General features: G+C 39.5%; 1 protein-coding gene across 14 annotated transcripts in view; it reads left to right on the forward strand.

Annotated features, from left to right (window-relative positions):
* Nucleotides 1-2,821: 2,821 nt before the first annotated feature.
* LOC148792104 (LEAF RUST 10 DISEASE-RESISTANCE LOCUS RECEPTOR-LIKE PROTEIN KINASE-like 2.7) overlaps nt 2,822-20,660 on the forward strand; it is a 32,970-nt gene continuing 15,131 nt past the window's right edge. For 2 of the 14 annotated variants that reach the window (XR_016085839.1, XR_016085840.1), the window contains exons 1-2: nt 2,822-4,272; nt 19,263-19,357. Coding sequence is in view for 9 of the 14 variants with exons in the window: in XM_088904261.1 (XP_088760387.1) it covers nt 3,453-4,272; nt 4,782-4,903 (942 nt within the window). In the remaining 5 variants the exon portion in view is untranslated. The other 12 variants (XR_016085837.1, XM_088904269.1, XR_016085838.1 and 9 more) reach the window with 12 other exon arrangements.

Raw genomic sequence — 20,660 nt, forward strand, 5'->3', positions numbered from 1 at the left:
ATTGCGCATACCTGAGTCTTGGGGGTTGAGGCCCTTATATAACTGAGATGTTGTAGGTCTCTCGAAACGTTCCCAGAATCTTTGGCCCGTGACGTTAGGATTCGTTCCGTTTTGGTAGGAGAGTAACATGTCAATTAATGAGATTTATCATTTCCCTCTGATTCGGACGGGGAGAAGATAAGGCATATGGTTATGTGACGTGATCTTGGGAGATTTAGAGATAATTGGCGACCTTCTAAGTTCGGTTACATAACATCTCGGCGTGTCTGGGTACTGAGGTGCTCTGGTGCCGAGGTGCTCTGACATACCACCTAAACTCCTTGTACCACCTAAACTTTGTAATGGTCTCTCGGCTAACGCGAGAAACTTTGTAATGGTCTTCGACTGATTCACTCTGACGTACCACCTAAACTTCTTGTGCGTGACTCCTTTCCGAGCTGCGGTGAGGCGTACTATTGGGTCAAGTTTCGGTATTTGTAAGCACGTTTCATTGAAACGTTTGATGTAGCTCCGAATTGACTCGTGTTCCCTCTGTACCACGTTTAGAAGGCTCTCTTGTAACTTCGGGCACTTCTTACTAGTGATGAAGTGGGCTGTGAACTTGTCTACGAACTGTCTCCAACTTCTGATGGAGCCTAGCGCGAGGTTCCTGTACCAAGCCCGAGCTAACCCTTTGAAGGTGGTGGAAAAAGCCACACACATACATGCTTCATCTGCCCTGACGAGATGCATTTGAGACTGGAACGTATCTACATGATCACTGGGGTCGTAGGATCCATCGTACTTGTCCAACGGAGGTACCTTGAAATCTTTCTGCATTGGGATTGCTAGTAGCTCGGGTGATAGGGGGGATTGCCGGCTCAACAAAGCTGGAGCCACTTGTGTAGCCAATGACTTTACTTCTTTCCTTTCCTTACTTTGTTCCAACGGTTGGTTGTTCTTCGCTGGCAGGCTGTTCCTGACCTAGGAATGGCGAGTCTTGCGACGTTGCTGCTATTGCTTCTTTACTGGCTCAGTATTAGTGTTGCTGACTTCTGTATGGTCAGGCACCTCAATTCTGGTCCACTCTCACTCCCCAACACTATCACGAGGTGGATAGGTGTTGGCTGTTGCGGGGTTCCGAGGAGTCTCGTCTTGAGCCCACACCTTGGGCCCCAAGCTGACGATCATTGCGTCGTGATCCATTGTTCTCCTACTGCGAAAGTTGCTGTTGGTTGTTCCTCTCGGGCTAGCTGACTTCGGGCATGTCCTTTGGATTCCCCCTTTGAGAAACTGGGGGAGTGTGCTGTCCGTTTGTCCTGCCCCAAGGTGGGGTCTGACCTCTGGGAGGGATCGGTACCTGCGAGGTCCCCTCACCCCGATGGGGAGATTGGCGGACATCTTGACGGACCCTGTGCTGATTTTGGCTCTGGTTCTATCTTTGAAACTAACCTGTGTGCTGTGGTGGAATATGCTATTGGCTTGGTTGTAGTGGCAGAAACTACTATTGGTATTGTTGGTAGAAATAATACTATTGGAACTATTGGAATTGGTGGATCTGCTGCATCTGGATCTGCATCATCCTGACGCTCTGAACGATGTCGTCGAACTGAGAACGCCCGACCCCATGAGGGATCACGGAAGGCTCTAAAAAGGTGGTGTTCATTTGGGGCAATGGGACATTTATCTGTTGGGTTGTCTGAGGCACTGACGGAGAGGGGATCCTTGAAGCAGTCAGGGGAATGGTAAACTGCCCGATAGTCACTAAGGGGCCTTGAGGGAGTGACATTTGATGATCTTGCCCCCTGGTGGCATTCATGTCAATGCCCTTACCGGTGTTGCTGGAAGATGCCATGAAAAAGAGTGTGGCAGTTGATGAAATGTAGTATTGACTTTTCGATCGATTCCCACAGACGGCGCCAATTGATAGTGTGTGATATGGAAACTCCTAGCTGGAAGATGACCTGGATCTTAGTCGTGTGGCTAGTTGGACCAACTGCAAGATAGAGGATCAGACAACCCGGGGTGGCTAACCCGGCGAGGTCGCTCCAATGCTTAAGTTAGTACTGTATTATGGTTGCGAGTCGAATACTTGAGTGCTAGAATGCTAGTGAGCAAATAATTGCGTGTACCTGAGTCTTGGGGGTTGATGCCCTTATATAGATGAGATGCCGTAGGTCTCTCGAAAGGTTCCCAGAATCTTCGGCCCATGACGTTAGGATCCGTTCCGCTTTGGTTGGAGAGTAACGTGTCAATAAATGAGGTTTATCGTTTCCCTTCGGTTCGGACGAGGAGAAGATAAAGCCTACGGTTACGCGACGTGATCCTGGGAGGTTCTGAGATAATTGGTGACCTTCTAAGTTTGGTTACGTAACACCTCGACGTGTGTGGATACCAAGGTGCTCTAGTGCTGAAGTGCTCTTATGCCTAGGGGACCAAGCTCTCGAGGTCCTGCGATCTAATATCGATGCACCACACACTGATCTGTCGTCTGACTAGCAGGCCACATCCACATGTCCTTACTCATTAGATCGGGCCAAATCACTTCTCATTAATGCTAAATGCTAATGTTATTTTGCTTGTGGTCTGGCGCTGATGGCCCATGGGTAAGGCTAAGGGCTAAGGCAGCACTATGATCCCGCTCGCTTTCTATGGGTGGGTCGAGCTTGAGCCAATCCCTCTCCTCTAAAAGAAACGGAAGTGAAACACATTAAATAAATGAGCCCCGGAGCTAAGAGTCAAAGATGCTGTTATTTGGTAAAGCGTTCAACTCAGTGATGGAATAGTTGAAATTGGGGGCTAGTGCAGTTGAACATAAATATCATAAGCTTGCTACGTACCAAACACCTTTGTTATATATATATATATTACTAGGCCCATCACCATACATGAACAGGCCTTGATTTTTAACTTAAATCGGAGTATGAGCACATTGTGTAGCATAACAGTAATTAGGTTACTCTGTTCGAATGACTCAATCTTCCTCGCACAAAGACCCCGTTGCTGGTGGGATAGTAGGTCCACCGTCCTTTTTCTTCACTTGTTATTTCTCCCATAATTGCGTCTTTTACAAGTTAAAACCCATTTGGACTTCAGTTGGTAGGTAACGTCTCTCTTTTCACTTCCCCTGTTTTCCATTTTAATATTTTCCTTTGTGAACCACTTCCCCTGTTCTACATTTTATTTCTAACTACTTCGGGATCACTGATTTTGTTTCAAAATTTATACTTTTAGAGGTGAACCACCATATATGAAATCTTTGAATAGTGCAGATGTATAGTCTTTGCTTTACTTTGCCAACTTAATTTACTTTTGTCAAAGAATTTCATGTACTGAGAGTGAGAGGTTACCTCAGTGCTCTAGACTTTCGAGAGATTCCTCTGCCTCATTCCATCTCTTGTTCCCTCTTAAGAGATAGTTTGTTGCTTTAGCCTCACAATCCATACTTGATCTTTCACTCTCAACTTCGCCCAATGCAGCCTCACGTATTCCTCCCATCTTCCCTGCTAGCGCTCTTCCTGTTTACAGCTATCGTCTTCCTCTCCATTGAGGTTCCATCAGCTTTATGCGGTGATGATCCACAATACTTAAACTGCAATCGCACTTTCGACTGTGGAAACGTCCAAGGAGTCGGCTACCCTTTCTGGGGAGATGGTCGACCCAGTTATTGTGGCCCTCCGGAATTCAGGCTGGTATGCGGAAACAACAACCTAACTTCCATTGAGATCATGTCACAAAGTTACCGCGTTTTGCAGATCGATACCAGGAATCGAATTCTAAAGGTCGCCCGAGTGGATGTGTTGGACGACGGCATTTGTAAAACGCAACCTGTAAACACCAGCCTCAATTTCACCCCTTTCACTTCTATTCCGAGTGATCTGTACATGAATTTGTTCTACGGGTGCTCGTTAGGGTCAGGGGGGCAGGGGTATCCGTATGATAAAATTCCGGCCAAAGTCAGTTGCCCCTACAATGGAGATCCAACTGAGGTTCTCTATATCATCGATCAGGTTCCAATACACGAGGACTACAGTAGTTCTAGTGGAGTATTTCGTTGGAGTTGCAAAGCAGGAGTATCTCTCCCAGTTCCTCCAATACCCACGGAGATGCTTGTAAACAATATAGAGTCGAACCTCAGCCAAGTTATAAGGCAAGGTTTCCAGTTGGGGTGGAATCTAAGCGACGCTTCCTGCACAGAATGTTGGCAATCCAGTGGACAGTGCGGATATAACTCCACTTTGAATCGTGCAACTTGCTTTTGCCGCCATGGATCCTCCGCAAAATCTTGTTCAGGTACCACTTTCCTTCAATCACTTATTGCAGCGGTAGGCATGCTTAATTAATATTTAATTAATTTGATTAAAATTAGGGTCCCTTTGGTTTAGTTTATAGTTAGAATTGGAATTGGAATCCGAACGGTGTATTTTCATAATCTATTTGGTTCAGATATGAATGGAAATGAAAATTGAAATCAGTAGGAATGAGTTTTCATTCCTAAATCCCAATAAAAGAGAGAAGAAATGACCATTCCCTCATTGTTCAGAATAAAGTAATTGCAGTGACCAATTCCAAACATCCTCGGGGGTTTCAATCTAGCTATTAATTTGTAGAATTGTAGTTGGTAAGACAAGACGACAAGACACGGCTTGGCTTCATCTGGAATCTGAACCGAGGAACGTGTGGATGGCAAATTAGTTATTTGGATGGGTGATATGGATATTAGGAGAAATGTCAATGTCAGTAAGACTTTGTGGTATATATGTTGAGATGTGCATGTCAATCCCAAATTTTTCCTCATGCAGTCGTTTTCATGAAGGAAGGACTACTTCAGAGTTCAGTCTTGAGGTATTATGATTATTATATATTTTCACCCCTCTTCCCACTACATTCCTTCTATTTGATCCACTTGAGCAGCTGTTATTAGATGACCTCTTTGTCTTATAATTAAATGCTTCTCAGAAGACCTTACGTACTGGTGCTTACAGCTGGGCTAGCCTAGAATCTCCATTGCCCTGACCACTCTGAACCTGAACCTGTGGCCCCGAGCTAGATCCTATTCTGTAAAAGTGAGCTGGACGTTATGTTCAAACTTCTGCTTAAATGGGGATGGGCTTCAGTTTTATCAAGCTTGACGTGTTATCCCAATAACATGATATTGGTTGGGCTTGCTTGGCTTTGAAGTTTCAAATGCTGGGCCCAAGATGGGCTTCACTCATCTCTCCTACATGAGTGAAGATTCTACTTACTATACATCCAATTTGTTGATGACGACTTGTATGTGAGCGATTGAAACCGGATATAGTTGGGCTTCACTCATCGGGTTTTGACCGAGTAGAAGGATTGGAACCGGACAGTTGGTATTGGGGGCTTGGAGCCGTTGGATCTAATATAATTTGCTCCCATTCATAACAAGTATGCTAGCCCTAACAAAACATTCCCTTGAGGTTGCAATGGCTTGACCGGAAAGGAAGTTCATTGAGCAGCATGACAGTCACTGGTTGTAGTCGTTTGGCAAAGGAAAAGAATGTAGTAAAAGGACTTCAATTATCATGGGGATAACCTACTACTACTTGTTGGTTTGGTTGGTGAGTCTTGGGGCAGGGGGGTAATTAGTCAATGGGACTTTGGTTTTCATTGACTAAGAATTTTATGTTCTTTTTTCAGATTTATGTGGGAACGAGGAAAAGTTTATTTTCTTGGGTATCACTTATCTGAGTATGTGGTATCAAGGTTCAAAGTACTGACACGTATCGATCGATACGTATCATTCCAAGACACCTCCGATACGCCCCTATGGTGAGTGTATCGGGGGTCTGATTGGTTCAAGGGATGGAGGAGCCCTAAACCGGCCCCCTTGAACTGGTTTCAAAAAAAAAAAAAAAAAATAGTATTGATTCGCCTGATACGCCCATACCGACGTATTGGGCATATCAGTATTTTGAACCTTAAGTGGTATCCATCTCCTTGGTGGGTAAATAACTTTCCGGATAAGTGTTTTTCAGGAAAAACTTACCTAAGTAATTACATTTACCCGGATAAGTAACTTACCGAAAAACAAACTGGGCCTTGAAATTTTCTTTAGAAATGTGTAAATTACAATGAATTGGGTTTCATATCAATTCCGGCGATGTTTACCCTTGGACGGAATCCACCCCGAGCACACCCAGTCAAATCCCATTATCTACGTTGTGCACTAGCGTCCTGATACCGGTTCTCCCGATAAGCTACGCCTCTACAACAGTAGTCATTGCCAATGAATCAATTTTGCAGACGATTCTGAGAAATGGTTTCGAGGTGGATTATACCGGTGGAAACGAGAACGACCGCCTGTGCTCGCAGTGTATTGGTTCCGGTGGGAGATGTGGGTATTTGAACGGATTTACTTGCTTTTGCCCTGACCGCCCTTACCCAAATCCAAGTAAGGCGTGTCCTCCTCCTCTACCACCTCCTAGCAAAGGTACGCTTCTTTTTTCGAACGCCAGAGTTACCTTCAATTTCTTTGATCGCTAGCTAGTCTCCCGTTAATCATTAATTCTTGTGAGTGAATAAAAGGATAGAAAACTTGTTAACACAATTTTTCACATAATAATTCTTTTGCATAATCAATGCCTATTGTTCTCTCTCCATCTTCGTCAAGTCATTAATTTGCAGAGGGTTGGTTAATTAGTAAGCAAATAAATATCTACTAGAATCATATTGAGCTGTTCTATATATCTTGAAAACCCAACTGCAGTTTGCAGCATAAGATCCAAAATATAGTTTTTAGTGACCAGTAGTAGCTAGTACAACTACACCCATGTCATCTCTTTCAACTCATTCTACGTTCAGTCTATTCTAGAATTTCAGCAAACCCATAAGTTCCATTCTATATTCTAATAGATGAAACAGATCATTTACAGAAATTTATAGCCTGGCAATACCAGACCAACCTAAGCACTAATTAGGTGCTGTGGCCTGTGGGGGTTGACGATTCTCTTCTTCCAAAACAGCATGTGGAGCTGCGCTTGCACATGTTATTTGTTTAATTGAATGCAAATTCAAACGCAATCCAATTAAAAGGTGACCATAGTTGGATCGAATATGGATCCGTCCCTACCTGATTCCATATGATCATACTTTGACAATATTTAAATATTTACCTTAAATTTGTATCTATTTATTAGTCTAGTTGGTTTAAATGTTCTGTATTTTCTAAAGCATCATAGATTCAAGTCTCATAGATATTATTTTCAATTTATTTATGATATACAATATTAAAGTCGTTTATATAACGAAATATATATTTTGATTATTTTTAGTTTCATTTATTAATGTTATTAGTTTGATTTGAACCAAATCCAAAACCAATGGATAAGACTCGATCCAAATACCACACCACACACATAATACCACGATACCAAACACCCACTTAATAGTGTTGACAGGTTAATTTGGTGAATTGCCAAAAGAGAGGATTTGGGTGTTGGAGGTTTTAAGTTTCATGTGAAATCATGTCTGTTTTCCTCACAACCTTTATCCGTGGCAAGGTACGGGTCCAACTTGGATTGGGTTGGATGGAGCATTTCTTAATTTCTGGCCAACCGTGAGCCCATCTAGTTGAAATTATCAATCTGCACCCTTTAAAGGACCACTCTTTAGACTTCCACTTATTTGAGGAAACTATGACTATTATACTGTTGTTATCAATGTGATCTAATTTTTATTAGGTCGTTTCTTGTTATCTGTAACTCATTAATTCTGTGTATATGTTGATCTCTAATTTTTGTAGCTTTTGAGGATCTCAAGAGCTTTGTAATATTTGATTTTGTATTTTAGGGGTGTTCACGGGGGGTAAATTACAGATTGAAATAAATCATTTTAGTATAGAAATCAAACCAGATTAAACCGCTTTTGGTTTGGTTTATACAATTTGGGCTATTCTATTAGGCTTAGTCTAATTAAAAAGCTCAAATTAATTGCATTGTTACATAAATAACAATTATAATTCAAATATCAAATTGAAATGTTAACACTACCTATTACTATCATATAAATTACATTCATAATTTCTAGAACATAGACAGCTCCTTGAACATTACATTGCAAGTTAAAATTTGAAACAAACAACAACAATGTATGAAATACTTAAATAGTTAAGAGTTATGGAATATGTTTTAATGTTAATTACATGTGTGTGTTGGTTTACAAATATATCTTATATTATATATATATATACATATATATATATATATATATATATATTCGTAAATATATTATTAATAATGTGATTTACAGTGTAGTCCGTTTTTAAGGCCAGACTAGACCAAACTGCCCATTTCAGTTTGGTTTGGTGTGGTTTGATAGTTTGAACCATATAATGAACACCCCTAGTTACTGAATGTGGTTTTTCTGGCAGAGGAGTACTGAATGCAATTTAAAAGGTGCATGACTCCTGCATGTAATTTTATTAAAAGGGTAAATCTCTTAATTCTTTTAGTTGTCCTAGCCCCAAAATTAAGCCTCAGGCTTTGCACATCACAAGGCTAAAGGCTTAAAGGCTTAGTCCTCTAACAACTCAAGGCTTAAGCCTTGGTAATGGAGAGAAAGGCTATCGAGGCTAAGCCTTTTCAGTCAGTGCCTTAATGGCCTTTTAAAACCATAATTAATACCCTAAATATAAGACTTAATGTGAAGGAAGTGAATAAGAAGAAATGTAGCAGTTCAAATTACATTATATACAGTCATAATTAAAGATGGACCAAATTCAAAAGCAAGGGTATTTTAGTTAAGAATAGGATTCAATAAATGTTAATGAAAATGGTACAAACATAAGCTACCTATGTACCAAACCCTCTATCTATTGTTTCAGTCTTGATGTCTTAACAAAAAGAGAATCAGATCTCTCATGGTGGCCTTCCACATTTACACATTTGAAGTCAAACTCAAGCTTTTGAACTTTGGCTCGCATCTCTCTCCCTCTCTCATGGGTAGGAAACATGGGAAAACAACAATTATGTCCCTCATGGGTAGAAAAAATGAATGTTGTATAGTTGGCCCCCCAATGGCCATCAATATTTACTCTTCCCCCTGCCCCCTAACCCATTTTAGGTTTTAGCCCCCCTCATAAAAAAATCTCGGCTACACCCTACCCATTGTTTTTGTTAAAGCTCTATTTATTTTCACTTACATGGGTAAATGAGTTTATCCGGGCAAGTGTTTACTAATTAAAACTTGCCCAAATTAATACAACTCGAGTGTTCTTGTGCAATATAAGTTACCTGGATAAAGAAAGAGGTGTGGGAAAGAGCGTTATTGGCACATGATAAATTGTTTACCATCCTCCAAGAAACTTCTCTTCTTGTGAGACCTAATATAGCGGCAGAACGTGGGGATCGTGGTCAATTACCACCCCGCTAAATATTGGCAAACGGACATGACCTAAATTCTGTTGTTACTTCCTTTCATAGATTTAATTAAGTTGGTGTTCCCTACCGTGCTCATCTCATGGATGGCCTGTTTTGATTCACACCACAAGATGGCTGGCGTTTGGTTTTTTGTGGATGGGACTAGTCTCCAATATATAGTGGACCAACATCGTTCAAAACGTAAAATCTCGTCCACTCATTTATCTTGTGACTGAGTTTGGTCCCCAGTGTTTTGACAATTTGTCTCTCCTACTCATTGATAAGATACATCACACATTTCTCTTTACCCTACAATGGTAATGTTGAAGCTCTTCTCCACCACTGAAATCTCTTTTCCACCAATTAGTATGGGATCCAATAGACCAATATTTTGATGTTATGTTTGTCCTACAATAGTGTCTTTGTTTTTTTTTTTTTGGTTTGCATAAATAATTTGATGTTATGTTTGTCTTGCAATAATTTGTTTTTTGAATATTTTTATCAATAAAATAATAATTTTATTTTTTTAATTATTTTATTAGCATTTTTGTTAAAATTATTATTTATTGGTTAATATTCAATTGCAAGATGCCTTTTGTTTCAATTTATTTAATCATATAGATTGCAAAAATCAGACATTTATGATCAACTGTATAGATTACTACATAAATACATAGGGGTGTCAATGGTATTTGAAAGTCTAATTTCAAATTTGAGACTCAACATAATCGAATCGAATTCGGATAATTTGACTATTTAATCAATTGAATTCGGATATAACCTAATTCGATTCGATAAATATCCAAATTTGGTTGATTATTTAATTCTTATATAAAATATTTAAATGTTTTATATAATTTATATATATATAACAATTAAGTTATATAAATAATTTATATATTTATATATTTATATAAATAAAATATTTATTTTATATATTTACTAATTACTTAAAATATTAACTGGTTGAATTCAAAACGAATTGATTCGGATATTGTCTTATTCCATTCCTTAATTAGATTTTCAATGAAAGATAAAATAGACATTCAGTATTTTTCGTCAATGTTTGATGAAGATGCAATTGCCAAAAAACCTAGAGATTCTTCAAGAGGTTGTGCAAACTGTTACTTTTAGTCCATTTCTAAAGCGTAAGGGAAGGAGTTTCTATTTTCCTGGGTTCAACAAACCATTAATAATATAGGGCCCGTTTGGTAAGTCTTTTTGAAAAGATCTTCTCGTAGCTCTGATAGTCAATAGACGCATTGAGCTTTTGACATAAGATCTGGACAACCCAAAGACCATTTGGCAGACGTGCATCTTTCCGTACGAGATTAAAACTCGGAAAACACGGAAAGATTCAATATGGCCAGCTTCTGAGTTCTCACTTCTCGGAGATGACTATCCACTACTGTTGTTGGTTTTTGATAAGGAAGTGAGGGAGCGATACTATGTAACTACACCGGTTGGTTATTTGTTTCAATCAACCTAATAACCAACCGGTTGGTTATTTCCTGCTATATCTTGTAATATTTTATTTAGAGTGTGCAGAACCTTAATTGTATTTTGTATTATTTTCTATATGTTTGTATTCTTTCCAAACTGAACCTCTGTCTCAATTGTTCAACTGATTTCACATGTATTATAGGCTTAAGTATATAAAATCTTAAACACACAAAACTAGCATTTCTAAAACAGAATTAACTAAATCATTAAATTCATATTAACATTATTAAATATTTCCTTTTAAAGTGGTTATTGTATTAACATTATTAAATAAAGTTAGGATGAATAATGCAATTTTTATTATTTAGAGGCCCTTATATTTCACATAAGGCTGCAAATGGATTAATTATATCATATGGAAACTTGTATCCGAATCTGATCTAAAATATAATTGGATTTGAAAACATGGGATTTAGGTCAAAACTTGCTTTTTATCCGATTCCGTTTTAACTTTTTTAAATATGATAGTGAGTCCAATTAAGTACTAATTAAGTATAAAAGACTGAATATTTAGGGATAAAAATATGATAATTTTTATTCTCATCAAAATACAGACCAAATTAAAAAGCTAATTATTTTTCAAGTTTTAAATATAATAAATTAATATAAATATAACATATTGAACTTATTATGTATAGTATAATATAGGGTAAATTTCTTAAACTACCCTTGTGGTTTAGCTAATTGACTAAGCATACCCCTACCGTTTGACTATTGTTTAATGCTTCCCCTATTGTTTCTAACAATTGACTAACTTTACCCTTACCGTTACGATCCGTTAATATTCCATCACATGTGATATATTACTTTTTTGAAAAACCTAATTTTACCCTTCATCCCTCTCCTTGTCCCTTCTTCTTCTTCTTCTTCTCCTCCTTCATTGTCTTCTTCAAGACCCACTGGCACCTCCTGCCAATCTGCCGATGAAAACCCAGAAGCTCGAGGGAATTCTTTTATTGCTCTTCTCGGACGTTATCGAGGAAGCAACGATTCTAGGGAATTTTTTCACTGCTCTTCTCGAACTTTTGACCACTCAAGCAATAGAACTCCTCCAAGAGCCACAATCCACGAGAGTTGCAGATCTTTTAAGTTCTTTCTCTTCTACCTTGGTGGGGCTAAGAACAGAAGTCATGCAATCTGTCGGAGTTGCAGATCTTAAAGTTCAATTCTTTCTCTGCTACCTTGGCGGAACTGAGAACAGAAGTCACACAATGTGTCGGAGTTGTAGATCGGAAACGTGTGGAGCTTCCTGCTCCACGATATTTCTCCTCTGAATTGGTGAGAGAAAACGGAGGGGATGGAGAGAGAGAGAGAGAGAGAGAGAGAGAGGCCATGTGGAGGGGTTTACTGCTGCTACAGGTTACAACAACGACGGTGATGAAACAAGGGCGAGAGGGAGAGGGGACGGACGGAGAGAGAGAGAGAGAGAGAGTGTGTGAGAGAGTGAGAGAGAGAAAGAGAGAGGGTCGTGTGGAGGGGTCTGTCATTTCTACAGGTTGCAGCGGTGGTGATGAAACAGGGGCGAGAAGAAGAGGGGACAGATAGAGAAAGATATATATATATATATATATATATATATATATAGAGAGAGAGAGAGAGAGAGAGGGCCGTGTGGAGGGGTCTGTCGTTGCTACAGGTTGCAGCGGTGGTGATGAAACAGGGGCGAGAAGGAGAGGGGACAGATGGAGAGAGAGAAAGAGAAAGAGAGAGAGGGAGAGGGCCATGTGGAGGGGTCCACCACTGCTACAGGTTGCAGCAGTGGCGGTGATAAAATAGGAACAAGAGGGAGAGGGTACGGACGGAGAGAGAGAGAGAGGGTGGGGTCCACAACTGCTACAGGCAGCATGAGAAAGAGGGGCGAGAGGGAAAGGGACGGATGGAGAGAGAGAGGGGGCCATGTGGAGGGATCTGCCGCTGCTGCAGCAACGGTGATAAAACAGGGGCGAGAGGTACTTGCGTGCCAAGGAAGACGAAGAAGAAGAATCCTTTGTTTAAAGGTCATTTCGGTTGATGCCAAGCTTCATAAGACTTATTAGAATTTCTTCCCAATGCACTCTCCACAACTCTGAGTGAATGGTTGATGGTTGTAATGGTCTTACATTTGATTGAGAACCGAATTCGGTTCACTCTGTTGGGTTAAATGGTCCGTTAAATCTGGAGCTACGGAAGCATTTTCTACAAAATCAAATAATAACTCTGGCTTTTTTCATCAATTGAGTTCATGGCAGAAAATATAACCTAGAGCTGCGGAATTGTGTTGTAATGGTCTCTCTCTATTCAACATCATCCTCACACCTCTTTCACTTTCTCTCTCCGTAAGCAAGAACAGAGACCTTGTAAGAAAGAAAGAAGAAAGGGTGAGAGAGAGAGACAGTGCATCGAGAGGAAGGGGATGAGGGTAATATTGGATTTAAAAAAATTTAAACGTTTTATGGTGTCACATGTGCACACTATTTTTTGTAGGATCTAGGTGGGTGTAAGTTCTTTGCATGGATGCCAAGGAGACCACAAGTCCAACAGAGTGTAACCATCAAAGGAGATGTGGCAGGACCTTCTAAAGACCCACTAGATGAGGTTGAAGCAGTTGTCCAGTTAGAGAAGGATAAATTCGATAGAATGTCTAAATTTTGTGATAAATTGTTGGGTCGTATAAAAAATATGAGAATCAAAGATGTATAGTCTGATTTTGGCTTGGTTGTGACTTAATTTGCATACCTCTCGTCTCAAGATTTTCAAATCAAGGGGAAGAAATTAATCTGATTTTTGCTTGGTTGTGACTTAATTTGCATACCTCTCGTCTCAAGATTTTCAAATCAAGGGGAAGAAATAGTCAATATTCAAAACCGATAATAGAATTATATAGACAGAGCACATACATTCTTAATAAAATATCTAGCTATAATTCATCATATATAACCAATTATAGAAGCGGCATTAAGCATGCCTCTACACTCTGTTCAAAGAATGGTGATGACCCAACTAGTTCAGTCACCATCACCCCTGTGTTTGAGGAGGCAGCAAGGGTTTCAACTTTCAACTTTGAACCTGTGGAATGAAGGGAAGCCTCCCTTTCCTCTCTGTGTGGTAGTAATGAATTGCATTAATTGAATTCTTGGGTGCACCTCCATAACCATTAGTCCCCCTAACTAGATGGTGATGGTGAGAGAATCCAAATAGCTAGGAACCTTGCAGGAATGAACTACACACGAAATATGAGGGGTTGTGTAGATAAACATGCATCCTACTAGTTTAGTACTCAATGAGCTGTCGAATAAATAATTAAATTAATTTCAGAATAACATAAAAGAATAATGATTCATCAATTGCCACCATTCAAAAAGATTCAACCATTTCTCAAACTCCAAAAACAATTTTCTTCTCAGTTTTAAAGATATAATGTTCATTATCTCACTCACCTGGAACATTAAAGATAAAATGTTCATTATCTCACTCACCTGGAACATTAAAGATATAATGTTCATTTACACTATTAAAAAAATTCCTTACCAATCCAAACCAATCCAGGTTTAGCTAAACTATCTGCCAACTGGTTTGATTCTCTTGGAATCCATCTACAACTCCATTTTAAAGAAGAGGAAATGTCATGGATGATGGAATCAAGAAATTTAAATGGTTGGCATGTAACATGTCTGTGAGAATACAGTGGGTGGGGAGATCGGTAAAGGCATTGGCTGAAGGGATAGCCAAGCAAGGGGCAAGTAGGGAACATTTGTTTTGGGCCCAGTTGTAATTTGATATTTACCTCTTTTGTAATTCGTTTGGGAGAGGCCACAACTTATGCCTCTCCAAGGCCCAGTCCTAGGTTTGCTTCCTAGCCAATCACATTCTTTGAATCACCCTCAACTAGCAAGGGAACAACTTGTATAGCTTTAATAGATCTGAGGGGCCAACAGACAAGATTTCAAAATACCAAAATACCAGATAACTTTCTATCAATATCACCAAAGATGATAACCAGTAAAGTATCTATTAGTCAACATCCAGGAAAAAAGGGGTAAATTGATGAAATCTACCCTTAAGTTTTCAACTATAATACATCAAATGCCACATCTGAAGAGAAATTAAAAGACAACATAGGGGTGAGCTTGTATTTTCAAAATGAAAAGTAGAACTAACATAGAATTTATGCCCTTTGCTACTGAAAACAAATGAGTTCTGGTGAGGGCAGAAACTAGGAGGTGTGATGTTCTTGTGAATTTGTACATATTTCCATCATATATATCACTATCTAGAAACCTTTCTGGAAGTCAGTCCCATCATATATATAAGTTCCATCAAATTTAGTTGGTCTATACAAAAAATTCAATGATATTGAATGTCACTCAATATGACTGTGAGTATCTCAATTCTTGGCTGCTCTAACCTTCAACCTATAAAAATTCAGGTGATATTGCTAAGTCCATATGTTATAGTATCGAAATGAAATTGGATATAGCTAAAAGATACTATAACAATCTACAACATTAGTAATGTTACTTGACTACTTGATTGGCCAATATGTGAATGTTGAAACACTCCACTGCCACCACTCCTGATGCTACCCCTCCTCGGAACAGAAAATGATCTCCCTCTTGTAACACTAGATGCTCTTCCTGCTAAGGATCCAGCCTCAGATGTTGGTGGAATAGGTGTTGCCATAGATGAAGAAGCCATCCCCATGGTGCCATGCACTGGATGGGTACTTAAACCCCCCTCATGATATACGAGAGTTTCCTTCTAACCATCCAGCCTGTTTGAGCTTGTTCTGGAGCAGACACATCAACCTACAAGGAATAGTTAAATAATATTATTAAAGTGAAAATTCTAACTATTAGCATGTTCAAATTTTTAAACAATGATACCTGCACATTGGTATTGTTGCCACTAGGAGGAGAAGCACGACAATTCCTTCTATTGTGTCCAGTTCCACCACAAATAGAGCACCTTATTGTCTTACGTTCTAGTGGGCCATGGTGGGATGGGCTTGCCTCATCTTCTTCCCTTCTCCTACTAATTGGAGGTCGACCTGGCCTTCTCCTAACTGTTGGAGGTCTGACTGGATGGTAGTCAACTGGTGCCAAATACTTCTGCCCAGGTAGTGCATGTATAAGGTGGCTATATACTCTTGAATATGTGGACTTGTGAAAGGCTACATCACACAACTCCTCCACTATACCCCGAGTGTATGTTAAAACCGCAAGTGCATGATAGCACGAGATACCACTGATGTCCCATACTCTACAGGTGCAGGTCTTAGCATCCATCTTAGTCACATTATCTACCAAATCATTCCCTCTTGTTTGGTACTCATAATGTCTAGACCTGAAAACCCTAACTGACCTGCAAGTGCAGTTAACATGAGTGAGCAACGTACAATTGACTCAAGTAGTGAAAAAGATAAATTCTATATAAATGAATATGCTTTTTAACCAATTATCACCTGGCCTCTCTCCCCCTTGTGCTGATAATTGATTCCACTCTTGGCATTAGCACCGATGCCTGTGCATTGACAGCCTCGTGTCTCTCAAATAGTTTTTGCATCAGCCTCTTTCTTACTCCTTCTAGCATTTCTACGATTGGCAAAGACCAAGACTCCCCAATCCAAGAATTGAATAACTTAGTCCAGTTGTTTGTGATGTCATCCGATTTAACAATTGGGTCAAACCCATGCCTGGACCATGTTGTAGGGGGGATCTTACATAGCCAATCATATGCTTCTTTAAAACAACTCTTCACAATTTCCATACAGTGAGCAAAGTCAGTTTGGGTGTATGACTTTCCGGCAGCCCACAGAGCATCCCTTAATGCTTTTCCCATGAACAATTTCTTGAAATTGCTATACAAATGCCACATGCAAAAACGATGATTTGCACCGAGCATGCAAATCGCAACCCCATCAACTATACCCTGCATCACCAATTAATAGGATTGTTAATCATAGCAAAACATAAAGAAAAAATGAATTCAAAGATAATAGTTGTATACATAATAAATCAAAGAAAAAAAATAAACTCAAATATAACATACATACCTTCTGCTTATCTAACATAAAAGTTCACCCGTGTGAGTCATCAATACACAATGCTTCCCGAAGCTCAGTCAAGAACCACAACCAACTTTCTTTGTTCTCGACTTCCGCAACAAAATATGCAACGGGGTATATACCATTATTCCCATCTAGGCCTACAACCAATAGAATTACCCCTCCAATTGCACCAATCTTAATGTGATAACCATCCAACCCAACAATTTTTCTACATCCCTCCAAGAATATATTTTTGCAGGCTGCAAGGCAAATGAACACTCTCTTGAATGTGCCATATGTGTCATCTACTGTGGCTAGCGGAGCATGCAGTTTGACAATAGACCTAGGGTTACTTGCCAATAAAGTTGTACAGTACTTAGGTAACAAAGAGTATGATTCGGCTAGAGACCCTCTAATCCTATCAATGGCCTTTAGGCGGGCTCTATGTGTCTTCCTCCATGAAACTTCTATTCCATACAACCACCTGATTTCAGCAATGAGTACATGTACTGACATACCGGGGTCAACCCTTAATAGCCCCTCAATCTTTGTGGATAGCCATATGTTGGTAGCTTCCTTGTTTGTTGTCACCCTCAAACAAGTATGTTTGTCACAGAGTGTCTTGACAATAAAACTACCCCCATCATGGCTGAGGGATGCATATATCCTTCACATACATTCATTAACAGCACAAATTCTAGTGAATCTAGACTTCTCATTCTTTTTTCTCTTGATCTCCACACCCTCTACCACACAATAATGCCTTAAGGCTTCTCTGAACTACTTTCCTAGATGATTATCACTCAGGTGGACCAACTCCCCCTCTCTTCAGGTTGTCATTATCACTCAATGGCTCTCAATCTGACAAATCAACTGCTTCCCTAGATGATGATACACCAACACCATCATGCCCGGTTGATGGTACACCAAAACCACCCAGTTGTTCTGAATCAGTCACCAATACCACCTTCCAGCCAATCATCTTGACCACCTAGCCCATCTCCACAATTCTGATCTTCATCAAATTCACCATCAGCACCCTCCATTCCATGGCCACACTCATGCTCAGATGCATCATCATCGGACAGATTCAATAATGCAACAATCACCCTCACTTTCAACTGTATACTTTCCTTTTCCATGGTCACTACTCCGTCCACTTCTTTCAACACACGTGTCATCAACCGATACACATTTAGCATCTATAGTAGTGACATATAAGATAATCTCACGCATATAACTATGCACGACAAACATTTGCAACATGTCACTCTCACTGCCCAACAAACCCAATTGCTCCTCTGGTTCATGATTAGGTACCTTGTAGTTAATGGTTACCGTATTGTCAGGAGGTATCCGACACAAACTACAAAAGTCCCCCATGATGTCTACGTAACAAATCCTGTCACTGTCAATGTTATCCACATATCCCACGTTACCACCGGCATATGATAGCTTCCCATTAATTGTCTTCCATTGGCCACCATGGTTGACAACAAACATATATCTCTCTTCCTCCATTCCTAAACATGATAGAAACAAGACTTTAGCCAATGAAACAAGCTGCAACTAAAGTTGGTTAACCTAATGCTAATTCTACACAATATAAACAATAAAAAAGTGAATGAAATAGGCCATTTAGAACACCACTCAACTCGAAGCCATTTTGTGAGTGGATGAATCTAATATTTTTAACCATCTATTACTTCATTTTGTCTTATCTGTTAATATGAAACATGACGACCTATTAACAAAAGCAGTCAAAAAATTCAATGGGAAAAATTGGAAGAAAATAGGTCAGTGTACTTCTATGTATTAACTGGTTTGTCAATTATTCACTAATTTGCAAAGAGTTTCATAACACTTGACTCTAAAGATCAATCTGTTTAATTGTTTTATATATAGTACTGCTAATATTTGAAAGTTAAAGTTGGATTTATTTAGCCTTCCAAGTACCTATTAGTTGGACTACAATTTGGCTTGGTTTCTTATCATACCTTACTCTTTTGCCTTTAGCATCTAAAGGCCCAAAATGCCCAGTCATATTTATTAATCTTCTACATTTACTCTAGGACCTTTTTAATGGGAATTCAGTAGCTTCTTGATTTCCTATTGGATATTAATGTGAGCAGTTAGATGCAAGGTATATTAATGGGAATTCATGAATTATGTTTTTGGTAGTCATGTTTCATAGTTAAATGAAAGCTATATGAGGAAATTAGGTCCAAAAGAAATAAGCACTTATGGAGTTTCTTCCTTCTGATTTCTTTCTTATTTTTTATGTTCTTTGCTTTTTCTTAATTTGTTTCATCTTTGTGGTACAGAAGTTACTACTGTTTTTATGATTTTATGAACTTTCTGATCTCTTGTAGCTGAATGGTTGCCTGGTCGGTCAGATGTGCAGTGTCTGCATGGATGACAGAAGGTTCTCAATCCTGAACTCATTAAAGGACCATGGACAAAGGAGGTCTGGATATGTTCACACTCTTTTTATTTGTTTATTATTAACTCTATGTGTATATATTATGCATCCATGATTATTTTGTTTCCCCTTTGGTGCTTCCAGGAAGATGATCGTATTATTAACCTCATTTCATTGGCAACACAACCCTTTCTAGACTGTTCAGGAATTTAGTCAAACACATGGGGTTGTATTGGCAACACAACCCTTTCTTGGCGGTTCAGGCATTTAGTCAAACACTTGGGGTTGTATTGGCAACACAACCCTTTGTAGGCTATTCAGGCATTTAGTCGAACACATGGGGTTGTATTGGCAACACAACCCTTTCTTGGCGGTAGGCATTTAGTCGAACACATGGAGTTGTATTGGCAACACAAACCTTTCTTTCTGAAGTAGACATGTGTGGATCCAATGTTTGCACTATAGCAAACACATGAGTCCCAAAACCGCCATTTAACTCGGTTTAAGAACCGACATGAATGCGAACATAGGCCACGAATCTCAAAGTATGGCTGTACACACACAAATCACAAAGAGATGGTCCCCTACCACAAACAAGGCATGTGTACATACCTGAGAAACTACAGGTTTCAATATTCATCCGTAGAACTCACTACAAAAGCGAAAAAATAACACTATTCTAATTAGACACTAAAGATTCCTTCAATGAAAAAAAAACTTCAGTAAAAAACAAAATAACTCATCTCCGTTTTGTTGAGGGTTTAAACAAAAAGGGGTGTTAATAGGGATAAAAAACCCACCGCCAACCTCCGTCGGATTTCCGCCGAACCTTCACCGTTTGTTAGTTGCAGTGATCGCCGTCGGTGGAGATGGCGATGGTGAGCCGTCGGGATGACGCTCTTGTCTTCTCTTCCCTTCGATAGATAGGGCGAGTGTGTGAGAGGGATTCGGTTAATTTAAAATCAAGGATAAAAATGTAATTTTGTATAGGGGTATAATGGGCATTTTTAGCTTTTTCGTCCATGGTTAACAGTTAGGGGTATACTTAGTCAATTGTCAGAAACAGTAAGGGTACACTTGGTCAATTTTCAAACTGTAAGGGTAGAGTTAATCAATTAGCTAAACCATAAGGGTAGTATAAGAAATTTACCCATTTTTCAATCCAATCGAAGAGACGAAACAGAGATTGCGAGAACTCCAAGCCTTCTTCCATCGCCAAACAGAGAGCTGAACCAACCTCCGGCGAGGTAAGACCACTGCTGAACCATTATCCTCCACCACCACCACCTCCTCCTCCTCCTCCTCCTCCTCCTCTTCCTCCTCTTCTTTCGAAATCAACCGCATGCTC

The sequence above is a fragment of the Nelumbo nucifera genome, chromosome 4 (assembly GCF_055504915.1).
Source record: "Nelumbo nucifera cultivar China Antique chromosome 4, China Antique-T2T, whole genome shotgun sequence".
Taxonomy (NCBI): Eukaryota; Viridiplantae; Streptophyta; class Magnoliopsida; order Proteales; family Nelumbonaceae; genus Nelumbo; species Nelumbo nucifera.